General features: G+C 48.2%; 1 protein-coding gene across 1 annotated transcript in view; it reads right to left on the bottom strand.

Moving 5' to 3' along the window:
• LOC138248867 (zinc finger protein 586-like) overlaps positions 1-21,175 on the bottom strand; it is a 109,988-nt gene that overhangs the window by 26,183 nt on the left and 62,630 nt on the right. Inside the window, exon 7 of the mRNA XM_069202829.1 lies at positions 16,413-16,499. Coding sequence (XP_069058930.1) covers positions 16,413-16,499 — 87 coding nt within the window. The remainder of the gene's footprint in view (positions 1-16,412; positions 16,500-21,175) is intronic.

Genomic DNA, 21,175 nt, shown 5'->3' with positions numbered 1-21,175 from the left:
GGGCCCATTGTTATTTTCTTTATTTTACAGAGTGACCTTAGCTCCCTCATCTTAAGATGGAGGTAAGGTGTGGTGTCGAGTTCCACCACAGTCACATCTGTGCTAGACATTTTGCTTCTAAAAGTTGGAATACTTTTTAAGAATCTACAACTGGTTCTAGAGTCTAATTCAAACTTTTACAAACTTTTAAACTCTAAAAGAAATGCTAAACAGGATCTAACACAAGGCCCTAGCAGGTCTTTTAAGAATTTAGAAAACTTTTCAAATTGCAACAATCAATTTCTAATGACAATTTTGGAATTTGTCGTGTGATCAGGTATTGGCTGAGTAGTCCAGCAAATGCAAAGTCTTGTACCCCACCGCTGATCCACCAATGTAGGAAGTTGGCTCTGTATGTGCTATTTCAAAGTAAGGAATAGCATGCACAGAGTCCAAGGGTTCCCCTTAGAGGTAAAATAGTGGTAAAAATAGATAATACTAATGCTCTATTTTGTGGTAGTGTGGTCGAGCAGTAGGCTTATCCAAGGAGTAGTGTTAAGCATTTGTTGTACATACACATAGACAATAAATGAGGTACACACACTCAGAGACAAATCCAGCCAATAGGTTTTTATATAGAAAAATATATTTTCTTAGTTTATTTTAAGAACCACAGGTTCAAATTCTACATGTAATATCTCATTCGAAAGGTATTGCAGGTAAGTACTTTAGGAACTTCAAATCATCAAAATTGCATGTATACTTTTCAAGTTATTCACAAATAGCTGTTTTAAAAGTGGACACTTAGTGCAATTTTCACAGTTCCTAGGGGAGGTAAGTATTTGTTAGTTTTACCAGGTAAGTAAGACACTTACAGGGTTCAGTTCTTGGTCCAAGGTAGCCCACCGTTGGGGGTTCAGAGCAACCCCAAAGTCACCACACCAGCAGCTCAGGGCCGGTCAGGTGCAGAGTTCAAAGTGGTGCCCAAAACGCATAGGCTAGAATGGAGAGAAGGGGGTGCCCCGGTTCCGGTCTGCTTGCAGGTAAGTACCCACGTCTTCGGAGGGCAGACCAGGGGGGTTTTGTAGGGCACCGGGGGGGGGGACACAAGCCCACACAGAAATTTCACCCTCAGCAGCGCGGGGGCGGCCGGGTGCAGTGTAGAAACAAGTGTCGGGTTTTCAATGTTAGTCTATGAGAGATCTCGGGATCTCTTCAGCGCTGCAGGCAGGCAAGGGGGGGATTCCTCGGGGAAACCTCCACTTGGGCGAGGGAGAGGGACTCCTGGGGGTCACTCCTCCAGTGAAAGTCCGGTCCTTCAGGTCCTGGGGGCTGCGGGTGCAGGGTCTCTCCCAGGCGTCGGGACTTTAGGTTCAAAGAGTCGCGGTCAGGGGAAGCCTCGGGATTCTCTCTGCAGGCGGCGCTGTGGGGGGCTCAGGGGGGACAGGTTTTGGTACTCACAGTATCAGAGTAGTCCTGGGGTCCCTCCTGAGGTGTTGGATCGCCACCAGCCGAGTCGGGGTCGCCGGGTGCAGTGTGGCAAGTCTCACGCTTCTTGCGGGGAGCTTGCAGGGTTCTTTAAAGCTGCTGGAAACAAAGTTGCAGCTTTTCTTGGAGCAGGTCCGCTGTCCTCGGGAGTTTCTTGTCTTTTCGAAGCAGGGGCAGTCCTCAGAGGATGTCGAGGTCGCTGGTCCCTTTGGAAGGCGTCGCTGGAGCAGGATCTTTGGAAGGCAGGAGACAGGCCGGTGAGTTTCTGGAGCCAAGGCAGTTGTCGTCTTCTGGTCTTCCGCTGCAGGGGTTTTCAGCTGGGCAGTCCTTCTTCTTGTAGTTGCAGGAATCTAATTTTCTAGGGTTCAGGGTAGCCCTTAAATACTAAATTTAAGGGCGTGTTTAGGTCTGGGGGGTTAGTAGCCAATGGCTACTAGCCCTGAGGGTGGGTACACCCTCTTTGTGCCTCCTCCCAAGGGGAGGGGGTCACAATCCTAACCCTATTGGGGGAATCCTCCATCTGCAAGATGGAGGATTTCTAAAAGTCAGAGTCACCTCAGCTCAGGACACCTTAGGGGCTGTCCTGACTGGCCAGTGACTCCTCCTTGTTGCTTTCTTTGTTCCCTCCAGCCTTGCCGCCAAAAGTGGGGGCCGTGGCCGGAGGGGGCGGGCAACTCCACTAAGCTGGAGTGCCCTGCTGGGCTGTGACAAAGGGGTGAGCCTTTGAGGCTCACCGCCAGGTGTTACAGCTCCTGCCTGGGGGAGGTGTTAGCATCTCCACCCAGTGCAGGCTTTGTTACTGGCCTCAGAGTGACAAAGGCACTCTCCCCATGGGGCCAGCAACATGTCTCTGGTGTGGCAGGCTGCTGGAACTAGTCAGCCTACACAGACAGTCGGTTAAGTTTCAGGGGGCACCTCTAAGGTGCCCTCTGTGGTGTATTTTACAATAAAATGTACACTGGCATCAGTGTGCATTTATTGTGCTGAGAAGTTTGATACCAAACTTCCCAGTTTTCAGTGTAGCCATTATGGTGCTGTGGAGTTCGTGCTTGACAGACTCCCAGACCATATACTCTTATGGCTACCCTGCACTTACAATGTCTAAGGTTTTGTTTAGACACTGTAGGGGTACCATGCTCATGCACTGGTACCCTCACCTATGGTATAGTGCACCCTACCTTAGGGCTGTAAGGCCTGCTAGAGGGGTGTCTTACCTATACTGCATAGGCAGTGAGAGGCTGGCATGGCACCCTGAGGGGAGTGCCATGTCGACTTACTCATTTTGTTCTCACTAGCACACACAGGCTTGTAAGCAGTGTGTCTGTGCTGAGTGAGGGGTCTCTAGGGTGGCATAAGACATGCTGCAGCCCTTAGAGACCTTCCTTGGCATCAGGGCCCTTGGTACTAGAAGTACCAGTTACAAGGGACTTATCTGAATGCCAGGGTGTGCCAATTGTGGAGACAATGGTACATTTTAGGTGAAGGAACACCGGTGCTGGGGCCTGGTTAGCAGGGTCCCAGCACTCTTCTCAGTCAAGTCAGCATCAGTATCAGGCAAAAAGTGGGGGGTAACTGCAACAGGGAGCCATTTCTTTACACAGCTCCTGCCTGGGGGAGGTGTTAGCATCTCCACCCAGTGCAGGCTTTGTTACTGGCCTCAGAGTGACAAAGGCACTCTCCCCATGGGGCCAGCAACATGTCTCTAGTGTGGCAGGCTGCTGGAACCAGTCAGCCTACACAGATAGTTGGTTAAGTTTCAGGGGGCACCTCTAAGGTGCCCTCTGTGGTGTATTTTACAATAAAATGTACACTGGCATCAGTGTGCATTTATTGTGCTGAGAAGTTTGATACCAAACTTCCCAGTTTTCAGTGTAGCCATTATGGTGCTGTGGAGTTCGTGTTTGACAGACTCCCAGACCATATACTCTTATGGCTACCCTGCACTTACAATGTCTAAGGTTTTGTTTAGACACTGTAGGGGTACCATGCTCATGCACTGGTACCCTCACCTATGGTATAGTGCACCCTGCCTTAGGGCTGTAAGGCCTGCTAGAGGGGTGTCTTACCTATACTGCATAGGCAGTGAGAGGCTGGCATGGCACCCTGAGGGGAGTGCCATGTCGACTTACTCGTTTTGTCCTCACTAGCACACACAAGCTGGCAAGCAGTGTGTCTGTGCTGAGTGAGAGGTCTCCAGGGTGGCATAAGACATGCTGCAGCCCTTAGAGACCTTCCTTGGCATCAGGGCCCTTGGTACTAGAAGTACCAGTTACAAGGGACTTATCTGGATGCCTGGGTCTGCCAATTGTGGATACAAAAGTACAGGTTAGGGAAAGAACACTGGTGCTGGGGCCTGGTTAGCAGGCCTCAGCACACTTTCAATTGCAAACATAGCATCAGCAAAGGCAAAAAGTCAGGGGGCAACCATGCCAAGGAGGCATTTCCTTACACAACCCCCCCCCCAAACGAAAGAGGATGAGACTAACCTTTCCCAAGAGAGTCTTCATTTTCTAAGTGGAAGAACCTGGAAAGGCCATCTGCATTGGCATGGGCAGTCCCAGGTCTGTGTTCCACTATAAAGTCCATTCCCTGTAGGGAGATGGACCACCTCAACAGTTTAGGATTTTCACCTTTCATTTGCATCAGCCATTTGAGAGGTCTGTGGTCAGTTTGAACTAGGAAGTGAGTCCCAAAGAGGTATGGTCTCAGCTTCTTCAGGGACCAAACCACAGCAAAGGCCTCCCTCTCAATGGCACTCCAACGCTGCTCCCTGGGGAGTAACCTCCTGCTAATGAAAGCAACAGGCTGGTCAAGGCCATCATCATTTGTTTGGGACAAAACTGCCCCTATCCCATGTTCAGAGGCATCAGTCTGCACAATGAACTGCTTAGAATAATCTGGAGCTTTGAGAACTGGTGCTGAGCACATTGCCTGTTTCAGGGTGTCAAAGGCCTGTTGGCATTCCACAGTCCAGTTCACTTTCTTGGGCATTTTCTTGGAGGTGAGTTCAGTGAGGGCTGTCACAATGGATCCATATCCCTTCACAAACCTCCTGTAATACCCAGTCAAGCCAAGGAATGCCCTGACTTGAGTCTGGGTTTTTGGAGCTACCCAGTCCAGAATAGTCTGGATCTTGGGTTGGAGTGGCTGAACTTGGCCTCCACCTACAAGGTGGCCCAAGTAAACCACAGTTCCCTGCCCTATCTGGCATTTGGATGCCTTGATAGAGAGGCCTGCAGATTGCAGAGCCTTCAAAACCTTCCTCAGGTGGACCAGGTGATCCTGCCAGGTGGAGCTAAAGACAGCAATATCATCAAGATAAGCTGTGCTAAAGGACTCCAAGCCAGCAAGGACTTGATTCACCAACCTTTGGAAGGTGGCAGGGGCATTCTTTAAACCAAAGGGCATAACAGTAAACTGATAATGCCCATCAGGTGTGGAGAAGGCTGTCTTTTCTTTTGCTCCAGGTGCCATTTTTATTTGCCAGTACCCTGCTGTCAAGTCAAAGGTACTTAGAAATTTGGCAGCACCTAATTTATCAATGAGCTCATCAGCTCTTGGAATTGGATGGGCATCTGTCTTGGTGACAGAATTGAGCCCTCTGTAGTCCACACAAAACCTCATCTCTTTCTTTCCATCTTTGGTGTGAGGTTTGGGGACTAAGACCACTGGGCTAGCCCAGGGGCTGTCAGAGCGCTCAATTACTCCCAATTCCAGCATCTTGTGGACTTCCACCTTGATGCTTTCCTTAACATGGTCAGACTGTCTAAAGATTTTGTTCTTGACAGGCATGCTGTCTCCTGTGTCCACATCATGGGTACACAGGTGTGTCTGACCAGGGGTTAAGGAGAAGAGTTCAGGAAACTGTTGTAGGACTCTCCTACAATCAGCTTGCTGTTGGCCAGAGAGGGTGTCTGAGTAGATCACTCCATCTACTGTGCCATCTTTTGGGTCTGATGACAGAAGATCAGGGAGAGGTTCACTCTCTGCCTCCTGATCCTCATCTGTTACCATCAACAGATTGACATCAGCCCTGTCATGGAAGAGCTTAAGGCGGTTCACATGGATCACCCTCTTGGGGCTCCTGCTTGTGCCCAGGTCCACCAGGTAGGTGACCTGACTCTTCCTTTCTAGTACTGGGTAAGGGCCACTCCATTTGTCCTGGAGTGCCCTGGGAGCCACAGGCTCCAGAACCCAGACTTTCTGCCCTGGTTGGAACTCAACCAGTGCAGCCTTTTGGTCATACCAAAACTTCTGGAGCTGTTGGCTGGCCTCAAGGTTTTTGGTTGCCTTTTCCATGTACTCTGCCATTCTAGAGCGAAGGCCAAGTACATAGTCCACTATGTCCTGTTTAGGCTCATGGAGAGGTCTCTCCCAGCCTTCTTTAACAAGGGCAAGTGGTCCCCTTACAGGATGACCAAACAGAAGTTCAAAGGGTGAGAATCCTACTCCCTTCTGTGGCACCTCTCTGTAAGCGAAAAGCAGACATGGCAAGAGGACATCCCATCTCCTTTTGAGTTTTTCTGGGAGCCCCATGATCATGCCCTTTAATGTCTTGTTGAATCTCTCAACTAAGCCATTAGTTTGTGGATGGTATGGTGTAGTGAATTTATAAGTCACTCCACACTCATTCCACATGTGCTTTAGGTATGCTGACATGAAGTTGGTACCTCTGTCAGACACCACCTCCTTAGGGAAACCCACTCTGGTAAAGATACCAATGAGGGCCTTGGCTACTGCAGGGGCAGTAGTCGACCTAAGGGGAATAGCTTCAGGATACCTGGTAGCATGATCCACTACTACCAGGATATACATATTTCCTGAGGCTGTGGGAGGTTCTAGTGGACCAACTATGTCCACACCCACTCTTTCAAAGGGAACCCCCACCACTGGAAGTGGAATGAGGGGGGCCTTTGGATGCCCACCTGTCTTACCACTGGCTTGACAGGTGGGGCAGGAGAGGCAAAACTCCTTAACCATGTTGGACATATTGGGCCAGTAGAAGTGGTTGACTAACCTCTCCCACGTCTTGGTTTGTCCCAAATGTCCAGCAAGGGGAATGTCATGGGCCAATGTTAGGATGAACTTCCTGAACAGCTGAGGCACTACCACTCTCCTAGTGGCACCAGGTTTGGGGTCTCTGGCCTCAGTGTACAGGAGTCCATCTTCCCAATAGACCCTATGCGTTCCATTTTTCTTGCCTTTGGACTCTTCAGCAGCTTGCTGCCTAAGGCCTTCAAGAGAGGGACAGGTTTCTTGTCCCTTACACAGCTCCTCCCTTGAGGGTCCCCCTGGGCCTAAGAGCTCAACCTGATAAGGTTCAAGCTCCAAAGGCTCAGTTCCCTCAGAGGGCAGAACTTCTTCCTGAGAAGAGAGGTTCCCTTTCTTTTGCTGTGTTGCAGTTGGTTTCCCAGCTGACTTTCCTGTTCTCTTGGTAGGCTGGGCCATTCTTCCAGACTCCAGCTCTACTTGTTCACCCTGTGCCTTGCACTGTGCTCTTGTTTTCACACACACCAGTTCAGGGATACCCAGCATTGCTGCATGGGTTTTTAGTTCTACCTCAGCCCATGCTGAGGACTCCAGGTCATTTCCAAGCAGACAGTCCACTGGGATATTTGAGGAGACCACCACCTGTTTCAGGCCATTGACCCCTCTCCATTCTAAAGTAACCATTGCCATGGGATGTACTTTTCTCTGATTGTCAGCGTTGGTGACTGTGTAAGTTTTTCCAGTCAGGTATTGGCCAGGGGAAACCAGTTTCTCTGTCACCATGGTGACACTGGCACCTGTATCCCTCAGGCCCTCTATTCTAGTCCCATTAATTAAGAGTTGCTGTCTGTATTTTTGCATGTTAGGCGGCCAGACAGCTAGTGTGGCTAAATCCACCCCACCCTCAGAAACTAGAGTAGCTTCAGTGTGGACCCTGATTTGCTCTGGGCACACTGTTGATCCCACTTGGAGACTAGCCATACCAGTGTTACCTGGATGGGAGTTTGGAGTGGAACCTTTCTTGGGACAGGCCTTGTCTCCAGTTTGGTGTCCATGCTGTTTACAGCTATGACACCAGGCCTTTTTGGGATCAAAGTTTTTACCCTTGTACCCATTGTTTTGTGAAGAGGCTCTGGGCCCACCCTCCTGTGCAGGTTTTTGGGGGCCTGTAGAAGACTCTTTACTATTTTTAGTTTTGGTTGTCTCATCACCCTTCCCCTGGGGAGTCTTTGTGACCCCTTTCTTTTGGTCACCCCCTGTTGAAGTCTTGGACACCCTTGTCTTGACCCAATGGTCCGCCTTCTTTCCCAATTCTTGGGGAGAAATTGGTCCTAGGTCTACCAGATGCTGATGCAGTTTATCATTGAAACAATTACTTAACAGGTGTTCTTTCACAAATAAATTGTACAGCCCATCATAATTACTTACACCACTGCCTTGAATCCAACCATCTAGTGTTTTCACTGAGTAGTCAACAAAGTCAACCCAGGTCTGGCTCGAGGATTTTTGAGCCCCCCTGAACCTAATCCTGTACTCCTCAGTGGAGAATCCAAAGCCCTCAATCAGGGTACCCTTCATGAGGTCATAAGATTCTGCATCTTTTCCAGAGAGTGTGAGGAGTCTATCCCTACACTTTCCAGTGAACATTTCCCAAAGGAGAGCACCCCAGTGAGATCTGTTCACTTTTCTGGTTACACAAGCCCTCTCAAAAGCTGTGAACCACTTGGTGATGTCATCACCATCTTCATATTTAGTTACAATCCCTTTAGGGATTTTCAACATGTCAGGAGAATCTCTGACCCTATTTATGTTGCTGCCACCATTGATGGGTCCTAGGCCCATCTCTTGTCTTTCCCTCTCTATGGCTAGGATCTGTCTTTCCAAAGCCAATCTTTTGGCCATCCTGGCTAACTGGATGTCCTCTTCACTGGGGTTATCCTCAGTGATTTCAGAGGTGTTGGTCTCTCCTGTGAGGGAACCAGCATCTCTGACTATTATTTTTGGAGTCAGGGTTTGAGGGACCCTGTTCTCCCTAGATAGGACTGGTAGGGGGGAATTTTCCTCCAAGTCACTATCCTCTTCCTCTGAGTTGCCACCCTCAGAGGGGTTGGCCTTTTCAAACTCTGCCAAAAGCTCCTGGAGCTGTATTTTGGTAGGTTTGGGGCCCATTGTTATTTTCTTTATTTTACAGAGTGACCTTAGCTCCCTCATCTTAAGATGGAGGTAAGGTGTGGTGTCGAGTTCCACCACAGTCACATCTGTGCTAGACATTTTGCTTCTAAAAGTTGGAATACTTTTTAAGAATCTACAACTGGTTCTAGAATCTAATTCAAACTTTTACAAACTTTTAAACTCTAAAAAGAAATGCTAAACAGGATCTAACACAAGGCCCTAGCAGGTCTTTTAAGAATTTAGAAAACTTTTCAAATTGCAAAAATGAATTTCTAATGACAATTTTGGAATTTGTCGTGTGATCAGGTATTGGCTGAGTAGTCCAGCAAATGCAAAGTCTTGTACCCCACCGCTGATCCACCAATGTAGGAAGTTGGCTCTGTATGTGCTATTTCAAAGTAAGGAATAGCATGCACAGAGTCCAAGGGTTCCCCTTAGAGGTAAAATAGTGGTAAAAATAGATAATACTAATGCTCTATTTTGTGGTAGTGTGGTCGAGCAGTAGGCTTATCCAAGGAGTAGTGTTAAGCATTTGTTGTACATACACATAGACAATAAATGAGGTACACACACTCAGAGACAAATCCAGCCAATAGGTTTTTATATAGAAAAATATCTTTTCTTAGTTTATTTTAAGAACCACAGGTTCAAATTCTACATGTAATATCTCATTCGAAAGGTATTGCAGGTAAGTACTTTAGGAACTTCAAATCATCAAAATTGCATGTATACTTTTCAAGTTATTCACAAATAGCTGTTTTAAAAGTGGCCACTTAGTGCAATTTTCACAGTTCCTAGGGGAGGTAAGTATTTGTTAGGTTAACCAGGTAAGTAAGACACTTACAGGGCTTAGTTCTTGGTCCAAGGTAGCCCACCGTTGGGGGTTCAGAGCAACCCCAAAGTCACCACACCAGCAGCTCAGGGCCGGTCAGGTGCAGAGTTCAAAGTGGTGCCCAAAACACATAGGCTAGAATGGAGAGAAGGGGGTGCCCCGGTTCCGGTCTGCTTGCAGGTAAGTACCCGCGTCTTCGGAGGGCAGACCAGGGGGGTTTTGTAGGGCACCGGGGGGGACACAAGTCCACACAGAAATTTCACCCTCAGCGGCGCGGGGGCGGCCGGGTGCAGTGTAGAAACAAGCGTCGGGTTCGCAATGTTAGTCTATGAGAGATCTCGGGATCTCTTCAGCGCTGCAGGCAGGCAAGGGGGGGATTCCTCGGGGAAACCTCCACTTGGGCAAGGGAGAGGGACTCCTGGGGGTCACTTCTCCAGTGAAAGTCCGGTCCTTCAGGTCCTGGGGGCTGCGGGTGCAGGGTCTCTCCCAGGCGTCGGGACTTTAGGTTCAAAGAGTCGCGGTCAGGGGAAGCCTCGGGATTCCCTCTGCAGGCGGCGCTGTGGGGGCTCAGGGGGGACAGGTTTTGGTACTCACAGTATCAGAGTAGTCCTGGGGTCCCTCCTGAGGTGTTGGATCGCCACCAGCCGAGTCGGGGTCGCCGGGTGCAGTGTTGCAAGTCTCACGCTTCTTGCGGGGAGCTTGCAGGGTTCTTTAAAGCTGCTGGAAACAAAGTTGCAGCTTTTCTTGGAGCAGGTCCGCTGTCCTCGGGAGTTTCTTGTCTTTTCGAAGCAGGGGCAGTCCTCAGAGGATGTCGAGGTCGCTGGTCCCTTTGGAAGGCGTCGCTGGAGCAGGATCTTTGGAAGGCAGGAGACAGGCCGGTGAGTTTCTGGAGCCAAGGCAGTTGTCGTCTTCTGGTCTTCCGCTGCAGGGGTTTTCAGCTGGGCAGTCCTTCTTCTTGTAGTTGCAGGAATCTAATTTTCTAGGGTTCAGGGTAGCCCTTAAATACTAAATTTAAGGGCGTGTTTTAGGTCTGGGGGGTTAGTAGCCAATGGCTACTAGCCCTGAGGGTGGGTACACCCTCTTTGTGCCTCCTCCCAAGGGGAGGGGGTCACAATCCTAACCCTATTGGGGGAATCCTCCATCTGCAAGATGGAGGATTTCTAAAAGTCAGAGTCACCTCAGCTCAGGACACCTTAGGGGCTGTCCTGACTGGCCAGTGACTCCTCCTTGTTGCTTTCTTTGTTCCCTCCAACCTTGCCGCCAAAAGTGGGGGCCGTGGCCGGAGGGGGCGGGCAACTCCACTAAGCTGGAGTGCCCTGCTGGGCTGTGACAAAGGGGTGAGCCTTTGAGGCTCACCGCCAGGTGTTACAGCTCCTGCAGGCTTTGTTACTGGCCTCAGAGTGACAAAGGCACTCTCCCCATGGGGCCAGCAACATGTCTCTAGTGTGGCAGGCTGCTGGAACCAGTCAGCCTACACAGATAGTTGGTTAAGTTTCAGGGGGCACCTCTAAGGTGCCCTCTGTGGTGTATTTTACAATAAAATGTACACTGGCATCAGTGTGCATTTATTGTGCTGAGAAGTTTGATACCAAACTTCCCAGTTTTCAGTGTAGCCATTATGGTGCTGTGGAGTTCGTGTTTGACAGACTCCCAGACCATATACTCTTATGGCTACCCTGCACTTACAATGTCTAAGGTTTTGTTTAGACACTGTAGGGGTACCATGCTCATGCACTGGTACCCTCACCTATGGTATAGTGCACCCTGCCTTAGGGCTGTAAGGCCTGCTAGAGGGGTGTCTTACCTATACTGCATAGGCAGTGAGAGGCTGGCATGGCACCCTGAGGGGAGTGCCATGTCGACTTACTCGTTTTGTCCTCACTAGCACACACAAGCTGGCAAGCAGTGTGTCTGTGCTGAGTGAGAGGTCTCCAGGGTGGCATAAGACATGCTGCAGCCCTTAGAGACCTTCCTTGGCATCAGGGCCCTTGGTACTAGAAGTACCAGTTACAAGGGACTTATCTGGATGCCTGGATCTGCCAATTGTGGATACAAAAGTACAGGTTAGGGAAAGAACACTGGTGCTGGGGCCTGGTTAGCAGGCCTCAGCACACTTTCAATTGCAAACATAGCATCAGCAAAGGCAAAAAGTCAGGGGGCAACCATGCCAAGGAGGCATTTCCTTACAGTCTCCCTATCGAATTCTATGCCACGTATATAGATTTGTTAGCTCCTAGGCTTGAGATACTATATCAATCCGCCAGAGACCGAGGAATTTTGCCGGCAACAGCGAGGGAGGCGGTAATAGTGCCCTTGCTTAAACCTGGGAAAAATCCTGCGGAAGCTGGGGCATACAGAGCTTTATCCATGCTGAACCTGGATTACAAGCTCCTCAGCAAGATTCTGGCCTCTAGGCTTCTCCCCCACATGGCAACACTAATACATACTGACCAGGCAGGGTTCATCCCGGGGCGCAACACAGCGGATAACATACGCAGATTTATAGCAGTCATGAACGATCGAAAATCGTCTAGCCCAGCCCCTGGAGTGCTTGCAGTCGATATAGAAAAGGCCTTTGATAGCTTGGAGTGGGCCTTCCTTTATACAGTGATGTCCCGCCTTCGTTTCGGACCTGAATACATTGCCTGGGTCAGATTGTTGTATACTGAGCCCACTGCTAGGGTACGGACAGGACGGATAATATCCAGACCTTATGTCGTTGAGCGGGGTACCAGACAGGGGTGTCCCCTATCGCCGCTGCTATTTGCACTGGCTATGGAGCCATTAGCGGCCGCAGCGCGCGGTGGTGGGGGGGGTCCCGGCATAGTGGCAGGGGGCAAGAGACATCAAATAGCGTTGTATGCGGATGATCTATTGATCTTCTTAGACGATGTACACAGAGACCTTTCCCGGACCCAGCAGTTACTTTCGCAGTTTGGTGAGCTTTCTGGTCTTCGGGTGAATTGGGGCAAGACCGGCCTGTTTCCGTTGAACGCTACTGTAGCCCCACCATTGGAGTTGGGAAATGTCCAGTGGGTTCCAAGATGCCTCTCATACTTGGGGGTCAAGATTTTCCATGACCCAAAGGATATAATAGACAGCAATATTGGAGGCTCATTGCGTTCCCTCCGTTCCAACATGGCTTTCTGGCAAACCTTACCTCTATCTGTAGCGGGGAGGGTAGCCATCCTTAAAATGGTGGTGTTGCCTCGCCTTCTGTATCACTTCACGGTCCTGCCGGTATGGATTCCTAAGGCCATATTTGCAGAACTAGAATCCATGGTCGTGGCCTTTATCTGGGGGGGTGGACGGAAGCGAGTGGCTCTGGCCAAACTTTAGAGGCGGTCCACAGACGGAGGCCTAGCAGTCCCGGACTTTGAGGCTTACTACTTGGCAGCGCAATTCCAATGGTTGGCGCAATGGATAGCCAACAGATCAGCAACAGGGTTGGGGGTAAAGGCATTTACTCCCCCAGAGACTAGATTATACGAACTATTGTTGGGGTGTCCGGGTACTGGGACGCATGATTCCCTTGAATTTAAAGTCCTTGCGCGCTGTTGGAGGAGCTTTTTGCGTAAACTTAAAGTAAAGGCCCCTTACTCCCCCGACCTACCCCTCTTGTCCCTAAGAGCTTTGCCCCATCGGGGTGACTGGGGAGGACTCCAGTCCTGGGTGGAGTCCGGGATACAGACGGTAGGAGCACTATTTAAGGAGGGGGCACTGATGTCGTTTGAAGTCCTTCGGACACAATTCGGTCTACAGGGAGGACACTTCTTATTGTATGGCTCAGTAGTGGCTAGTATCAGGAAACACTGGCTGACACGGACAGGAGAGCTCACTACACAAACAACCTGTACATATTTGGCGACTTCTTCTGGCACCTTTAAGGCAGTTTCTAATCTCTACAGCAGGGTTCAAGCGGATAGGAACATACCTTTGACTCAACTCAAATCGTCATGGGAAGTAGACCTGGGCACAACTATATCCGATATGGACTGGGAGCGTATTCTGGGGGGCTTCCCCAAAATGACTCGCAATGCCAGATTTAAGCTGATTAATTTTTATGTACTTCATAGGGCATATCTCACCCCTGAGCGGATCAGCAGGTACTTTGAAGTGGAAGGAGTAAATTGCCCGAGGTGCGGACTAGAGAAGGCAGAATTTAGGCATATGTTCTGGAGCTGCCCTACGGCGGAGGTGTATTGGGCGGAGGTGAGCCGTCTGGTGGCTGGAGCGATAGGAAGAGAAGTCCCTTGCACAATAGGGCATTGTCTGCTTGGCTGGTTTCCACGCACGGCTAAGTACAAAATAACCAACAGGTTCCGGGACTTGGCCTACGTACTGGCCAAGAGGGAAATAGCGATGTCCTGGAAGAATCCAGTTGGGCCGAGACTGTCCCTATGGACCAGAGAATTAACTAGGTGGGCTGGGTGTGAGAGCGCTGTTTTACATAGCGAGGCCAGAAGGGGTTGGCGGCCCCTGGAGGTGGCGCAAGGTTGGGACGCGATATTAGACTCCTTTAAGGAGGAATGCCGATTAGGTCCAGCCCCCTGATTGAATGATGTTTGGATGTTTTGAGAAGTTACCAATAGTCCCAATCCATTGGTGCCAGTACAGATGACCCCGGGGCAGGATCCTACGGTTGGACTAGACGGGGTAAACACTCTCACACTGTGAGCGGAGGATTGACTCCTTCATAGCACACCTACATACAATACAAATGTCCAGATAAGCTACCAGTACCATCACTGGGGGGTGGGGCACTGTTGGGGAGGTTGAGGGATGGGGGGGTAGGGTAGTTGTTGCAACATCAGATTGCTGTTAGTGCAGAGATGTGTAGATTGAAAAAGCTCTTGATCTCAGAGTCTATGTAGGTCACTGTATATTCTCTTATACTATGTTTACCTAATCATTGGTTGATCGAAATTGCAATAAACTTTGTTTACAAAAAAAAAGATGTTCTATTAGTCAAATCTGTCCTGGCACCAGTGCTTTTGTATGCAGATGATGTTGTACTCCTAGCACACAATGCCTACACTGTTCACATACTATGGTTTGTGGTGCAAAAAGCATTAACATTCACACTTCTTCCATCAGTGACAATAAATGAGTCCATGTGTTCAGTTTCCCACGTTTGGGGTAGTATCGGAGTCCAGCCCAAGCCAATCCTCCTCTTTTGAAAATGTCTAAAACACAATGTATGGCGATTACGTGCTATGGATCGGCATCTGGGGCTGCGCTGACTGTCGAGCACTACAGGTGGAGGAAAACTGTTTCTGGTAAGACTCTTCTTTCGCTTTCCTATTCATCTTTGCACTATTTGTACCCTGAACAAATTGGCCAGGCGCATCCTGAGGATCTTGTCAAGCTGAGACCTCTTATGTTATGGCTCTCAGTCTGGAATAATCTCCAGGTTACTTTATAGCAGGCAATCATTGGAGACTGATTAAGTTGTGACTGCAGGATAAAATACCATGGCTTGCTATGTTAAAAAGAGCTTTGGGGAATTGGGAAGTCCTGTTTTGTTTACACAACCAATGAACATTTAAGAAAGATGAGGACTTTCTTGGAATACAGATGTCAGCTAATGGAAAGTACTGAATTAGGAAAACCATTGGTGCAACAATAAGTAACTCAAGTAAAATTCGGGTACAGAGCCTGTTTTGGTTCTAGTTTGCAGTAGATGGAAGGGGCCTTGCTACTGAGATTTGGAGATGGCAGGAATATTCATCTTTTGTGTTTTCCAGTTGTGACTATTTGGTAGTGAAACTAAGTATGTGCCTGTGTGAACGCGCTTCACTCAAACTATTTTTATGTTGGTTTAGAGCTCAATTTTCGATACCACTTTTAAGGGAGCATAAATGTCATCAATGCAGAGTAGCTCTTCGGTTTCTGCAGAGGTTACCTAATGAGGATGCGTGCTATAGAGAAGGGTGTTATTTTTTTATTTTTTTTAATCAGCTGCATATTGTTGTAAATGTATGAATTGTAATGAATCATCTTTATGATTAGTGTTTTATTGATTAACTCTAGTGTATTACTGTAAATGAGAGTATTTGTATTAACTAGGTTGTGATTAGTGTTTTATTGATGAATTAATTTATTTATGTGCTTTTATCACTGCCTTGCACTTTTGAATAAAGCTGATGATCACTCGGGGGCAAACAAAGCCTTCCACGCAGTTCCGTCCCTAAAACTCAAGTCTCGGTCCCACTCAGCTTTCCAATCTTATGCATATGATTTTAACCCGTCCATATGGTCTCTGTCCGTAACTCGTTGCCTAGAAGAGTGCTTACCAACCTTTTAACTTCTGTAGACCCTCACTTTTTCATTACTGGAGCCAGGAAATCCCCCCCAAAAATCATTATTGGGCCCCCTCCACCCCAAGTCATTACTGAAAGCTGGAGACCTAATATATTTATCTTATTTAATTTTCTAAGCAGTCATGGACACCCTGATGAGGCTTCGTGGACCCCCAGGGGTCTCCAGACCACAGGTTGGGAACTACTAGCCTAGAACAAATCCTACACAGGTCAGTAAGTAAATTATTTCCCGCTGGGCCTATATGAGTATCACCAGTTCCACTCACGGCAGTGGCAAGGCAGCTTTTTATAGTTTTGAAGAAAACTTGAATTTGGATGGAGTAGTAGTAGTAATTGTATATGTATATGAATGTGTTAAGTGTTTTGGATAAAAGTCACCATATAAATAACATGTCATTATTATTAGTGTGGCCTTTTGTAGAGAATCATACAAAGGGTTTTATAAGATGCTAGCTGGCACTGTCAGAGCATGCTTCTACGGTAGTGGGGAAAACCCTCCCCAATTTACAAGTTCCAAACAAATGTCCCCTGCAGTTTGCTGCTCTGCCAACATCCCATACAAACAGGGTGTCAGTTCTCTCTTCATCATCCTCCTGCTGCATGGTAAACCGCTCTTATAGACCACTCACCTATGTTTCCTCGTTCATCCAGCAGGAAAACTGGTTTGTTATCATCTGTAAATCTCTGTGATATTCCAAAAGGAGCATCCTCATAACCTGAAATAAAAACACAATTATAGGAACAATTCTATCACATCTCACTACAACACCATCAAAAAGTAGACGGAAAATTGAATTCAAATTGTTTTCCAATGTTGCTTGCTAGCAAACTAAGTAAAATGTAATATAATCAGTCTGGAGCAGCTCAGTTTCATTATGTCTTATTACTTCTAATTTGGTAAAGTACTACGTACTTTATAGAACGTGTATAGGTTGCTTTCCAACACACATCTGATCCTGGCCTTCTTTACATCGACATGTTATTCCATCTCAAATGCCACTGATCAGTGCCTTGTCTAAAATTACTTTATGGCATTACCTCATTTTGCCAAATACATGTGTTCATCAATAAAACCAAAACCTCTAACAAAAATGGTTACTTACCAATTGGAGTAGTTTTGCAGCTTGAAGAAAATTATGGGTTCACATGCTGTGTATTGTTTTGCCATTTAGTGGTTAGGTCCGGAATAGTCTTCTTGTAGACGCTTCTCTCTTTTTTTCGTGGGCGGCGTCAACCATTTGGGCTTGAACCCCAATCCCATCAGTGATGTCGGATGTATGCCCTAGAAATCCTTCGACACAGTCACCATCTTCAGATTCTTTTTTCTTCCTTTCTTTATTCCTGGCAACACAATACATCGGTCTCCTTTATGTTTGTTAGTCCTCTCTTGTTGTTGAGTTTGGGAATACACCTCTCCTGGTGGAGGTGGGTGGGTTGCATGTAAATCCAGAAAATTCTTCAAGTTAAAAAACTACTCCGATCGGTCAGTAACCATTTCGTTTTGCAGAACTTTACTGCTATTTTGGTGGGATGATAGGGTTACACCCTATAAAACATTAGGGAGCTTAATCCCTGTAAATGAAAATATTTAAGGATTACATTTTAAATACTGGTGCACTTTCAAACTAGGTACCTTGTCAGTCATTAGCTGTATGGTACTGCGAGAATGTCTTTGTGGTATTATATGCTGTACTCAGTTTTTCATGTAGTGCACAAATCCTATAATTAATTTATGGGTACACAGTAAAGAATGTATTTATGTGTTTTCAATCTTTTTTACTTTATACGGTGTAATGGTTTTGATTAACTATGCACTTTAAATAAACTTGAACTCGTTTTGAAGCATGAACCTTTTCTGGATTCACATGCTGAGCATGGATTATAAAGAGGTATTTCTTCCTGTGGATAGGGTGGGTTCTTTAGAGTGTGTTTACAAGCAAATGTTTCAGCACTCTTTCTCACTTCTGCCTCCCTTTTGATGTAGACGATGTGCACGTAGTAGTGCTTTGCAAAGATATGTACTGATGACCATGTGGCAGCTGGGTGAATTTATTTTAGCGCTATGCTACCTGTGAAGGCAAATGTTTTGCTCCCTTCTTCCTAGTTGAATGTGCTGCTCCCTTCTTCCTAGTTGAATGTGCCTGCGTTTTTTCTGTAAGTGTTGCTGCCCATGCCTTGTGACAATATTGTATGGTTTGCACTATCCATCTCACGACAGTTCCGCGGGTGGCCGGAAAGCCGCTTCTTGTGTGTTTCCCTTTCCTAGTGGGTTTTGTTCCTTCTAATTAGTACAACACTGCCCTTCAGAAGTCTAGTACATGCAGGGCCTTCTTTGCTTGCGTTTTAGGTTGTTGAAAAAGGGCTGTTAAGTGGATGGCCTGGGTAACGTGGAATTTCGTTACCACATTTGGTATGAACCTCGGGGTTGTTCTCATCACCACTTTGTGCTTATGCATTAGAAGATAAGATTCTTGGGTGATTACTGCTTGAGTTTCACTGACCCTCCTTAGCGAGGTGACAGCGACGAGGAATACAGTCTTAGACCTAGGAATTTCAGCTGTCTTCCTAGGACTGAAGGCCTTCAGTGCTAGGAAGACCATCCTCGGCTCCAGCATATTTATGTGTTGCACTGCTTCCTCCGAGTTCCAGAGTCCTCTTACATTGAGCTTCCCCATGCAAGCTCCCCATCCTATGTGGGATGCGTCCACTGTGATGGCCACGGACGGTGTTGGTGGTGTGTATGGTTTCCCCACTCAGGGATTCTGTAGGTTGCACCAATGCATTTCTCTCTGGACGTTTGCCCGCAACAACCACTAGCGCGTTCCAACTCTTGGTTATCTGAGACCATTGCTGTTCGACCCATTCCTGTACTGGTCTCATGTAGTCTTGCATGTCGTACTAGGGGAATGCAGAAAGCAATCATGCCCATTATTTTCCCCACTGTTCTCATCATCAGTCATTGCCCCTTATTGTAGAAGAGACTCTGCTCTATGATAGCTTTGAATCTTGTCTACTCACATCGCCTTCATCTTATGTAAGTTCAGGATAGCCTCAGGAACGTTTTCATGTCAGGGTTCTGTGGCGATTTTTCATAATTGATGGAGAAACCTTGATCATATTCTTAATGCACAGGTTGCTTATCTGCGCTTTCACTAGCCAGTCATCTAATTATGGGTAGGCATATATTTCCTTTCGCCTGAGATGCACTGCGACCACAGCCAAGCACTTTGTGAACACTCATGCATTGGTTCGAAGTGTGGCATCATTACTTGCATAAGTACTTGTAGGAAAGTGCCCCTTTTAAATATGGTACCCCGCCCCCCCCCCAAGCATTGGCATGAATTGTAGAAAATAGCTAGGACCCTAGGGGAGGGCCAAACCATATACTAAAAGAGTAGAATGCAAAGTGAAGTCCCCCACCCAAAGGTGTGGAGTAGTTAGAGAGGAGCTGGGAGAACTCATAATCCCCAAGATGTGAGTACCTTAGTGACCCCCAGCGACCAGGGGAGCAGAGATAAGTTCCTGGTTTTCACAAGGACAAACAAAAGGACTTAGAAAATGGATTGTGCAACAACAGGACCACGCCAGAGGAAACCAAAGGTGGATTCTGGAAGAAGAGGACCTGCAAAAGAAGGGGACATAGTCCAGTCCATGATGGAGTGTCCAGTCGGGGCAGGAGCCACTACCCACCAATTCTGTGGATGAAGATCCGGATCGACGGGGGAAGAAGACGACCAGCTGTGCCATCCGGGAGCTCTAAAGGAGTCCTTGGCCTGGTGCAGGTGGTGCCCCACGTCGGTCGCCAGGTTGCAGATGGTCAGTGATTAGGAGAACCACTAACAAGCCTTGGCAAATGCAAGAGGCAAAAGAAGAGTTGCAAGGCTGAAGAGGACCAGCAAGGTCAAGGCGACTGGACCCTTGAAGGGGAGTCCGGGCTGACCCTCAGCAGTCAGGAGAGTAAGCAAATGCAGTTGCAGCCCCCACAGGCAATCCACTGGCAGTAGGTACAGTAAGTTGCAGTGAGGCCCAACCAGCACACCTGGAAAGGAGCCCACGTTGCTGGAGCAGCAGAGGAGAGACTATCCTTGCGAGAATGAAGTGCTGAGGGCCGGGGCTACCCGGAGCCTGAAGATCCTTTGGAGCAGAAGACAACAAGCCTTGGTTGCTGCAAGAGTCGCGGTGCACCGGGACTCTTGCCTGCAAGGAGAGGCAAGGACTCACCATCTCTCAAGTTGGACAGCGGGTTGAGAGGAAAAGGGGACCACTCCAGAACACCACCAGTGCTGCAGAATCCACGTGGTTCCAGAGGAGGGCAGATCCACACAGCTGGTCTTCGTTGCTGCAGGTGCCTGCAGATCCAGGGGAGTGACTCCTTCACTCTAAGGGCAATGCCTTCTTGCTGCAGGCTGAAGTCTCACCGACCCAGAGGTTGCACAGCCTGGAAAATGTTGCAGTTGCTGGAAAGAGCTGGGGAAACAATGTTGCAAGGCAAGGTCGTCTCGGGAGTTTCAGTCTAGTCGGTTCCTGAAGTGTCCAGTTGTGATTTCAGTGGCCAGGAGCAGAAGTAAGCAATGCACAGGAGTCCTGGTGGGGTCTTGCACGTCATATCTGGGGACCCACCCACAACAGAGTCCTAAAATAGCCCTAAAAGGGGGCTTGGTCACCTTGCATGGTGACCAACTGTCAGGAGGGGTCTTTGACGTCACCTGCCTGACCTGGCCACTCAGATGCTCCTAGGGGCCTTTTCCCTTCTTGGTTTCAAGATGGCAGAATCGAGTGGCTACCTAAAGAAGCTCTGGGCACCACCCCTGGGGTGGTGATGGACAGGGGAGTGATCACCCCCCTTTCCTTTGACCAATTTCGTGCCAGAGCAGGGACCAGTTTACCCTGAGCTGGTGCAATACGGTTTCTGCAAGGAGGGAACCAAATGTGCCCTCCAAACAAAACAGTGGCTTGGGGAAGCTACCCCTCCCAAGCTTTGTAACACCTATTTCCAAGGGAGAGGGTGTTTCCTCTCCTCTACCACAGAAAATCATTTGTTCTGCCTTCCCCTGCCTGAGCTAGTGAAGAAACAGGAGGGCAGAAACCTGTATGAAGGGTTGCAGCTGCGTGGGCTGACTGGAAGACTGGTAGGAGCAATACTGGGGAGTCCGCTAAAGAGCCCCTAGAGTGCCACCAATAGTGGCATTAGTATTGGGGTATAACGTTTGACATGTTTCATACCAAACATCCCTAGGTTTGGAGTGACCATTATGTAGCTGGACCACAGGTACTGTGTCCATTACACGGGTAAAATAGCTTCCCCACACTTCCGAAGTCCAGTGCATTGGAAGTGGGGTTTATAGGGCCACCTCTGCTCATGCTCAAAAACTGGAAACTGCACCCTGCCCTC

Source organism: Pleurodeles waltl, chromosome 8 (assembly GCF_031143425.1).
Source record: "Pleurodeles waltl isolate 20211129_DDA chromosome 8, aPleWal1.hap1.20221129, whole genome shotgun sequence".
NCBI classification, from domain to species: domain Eukaryota; kingdom Metazoa; phylum Chordata; class Amphibia; order Caudata; family Salamandridae; genus Pleurodeles; species Pleurodeles waltl.
The sequence above is the reverse complement of the archived record's forward strand: the minus strand, read 5'-3'. Positions and strand labels throughout refer to the sequence as shown.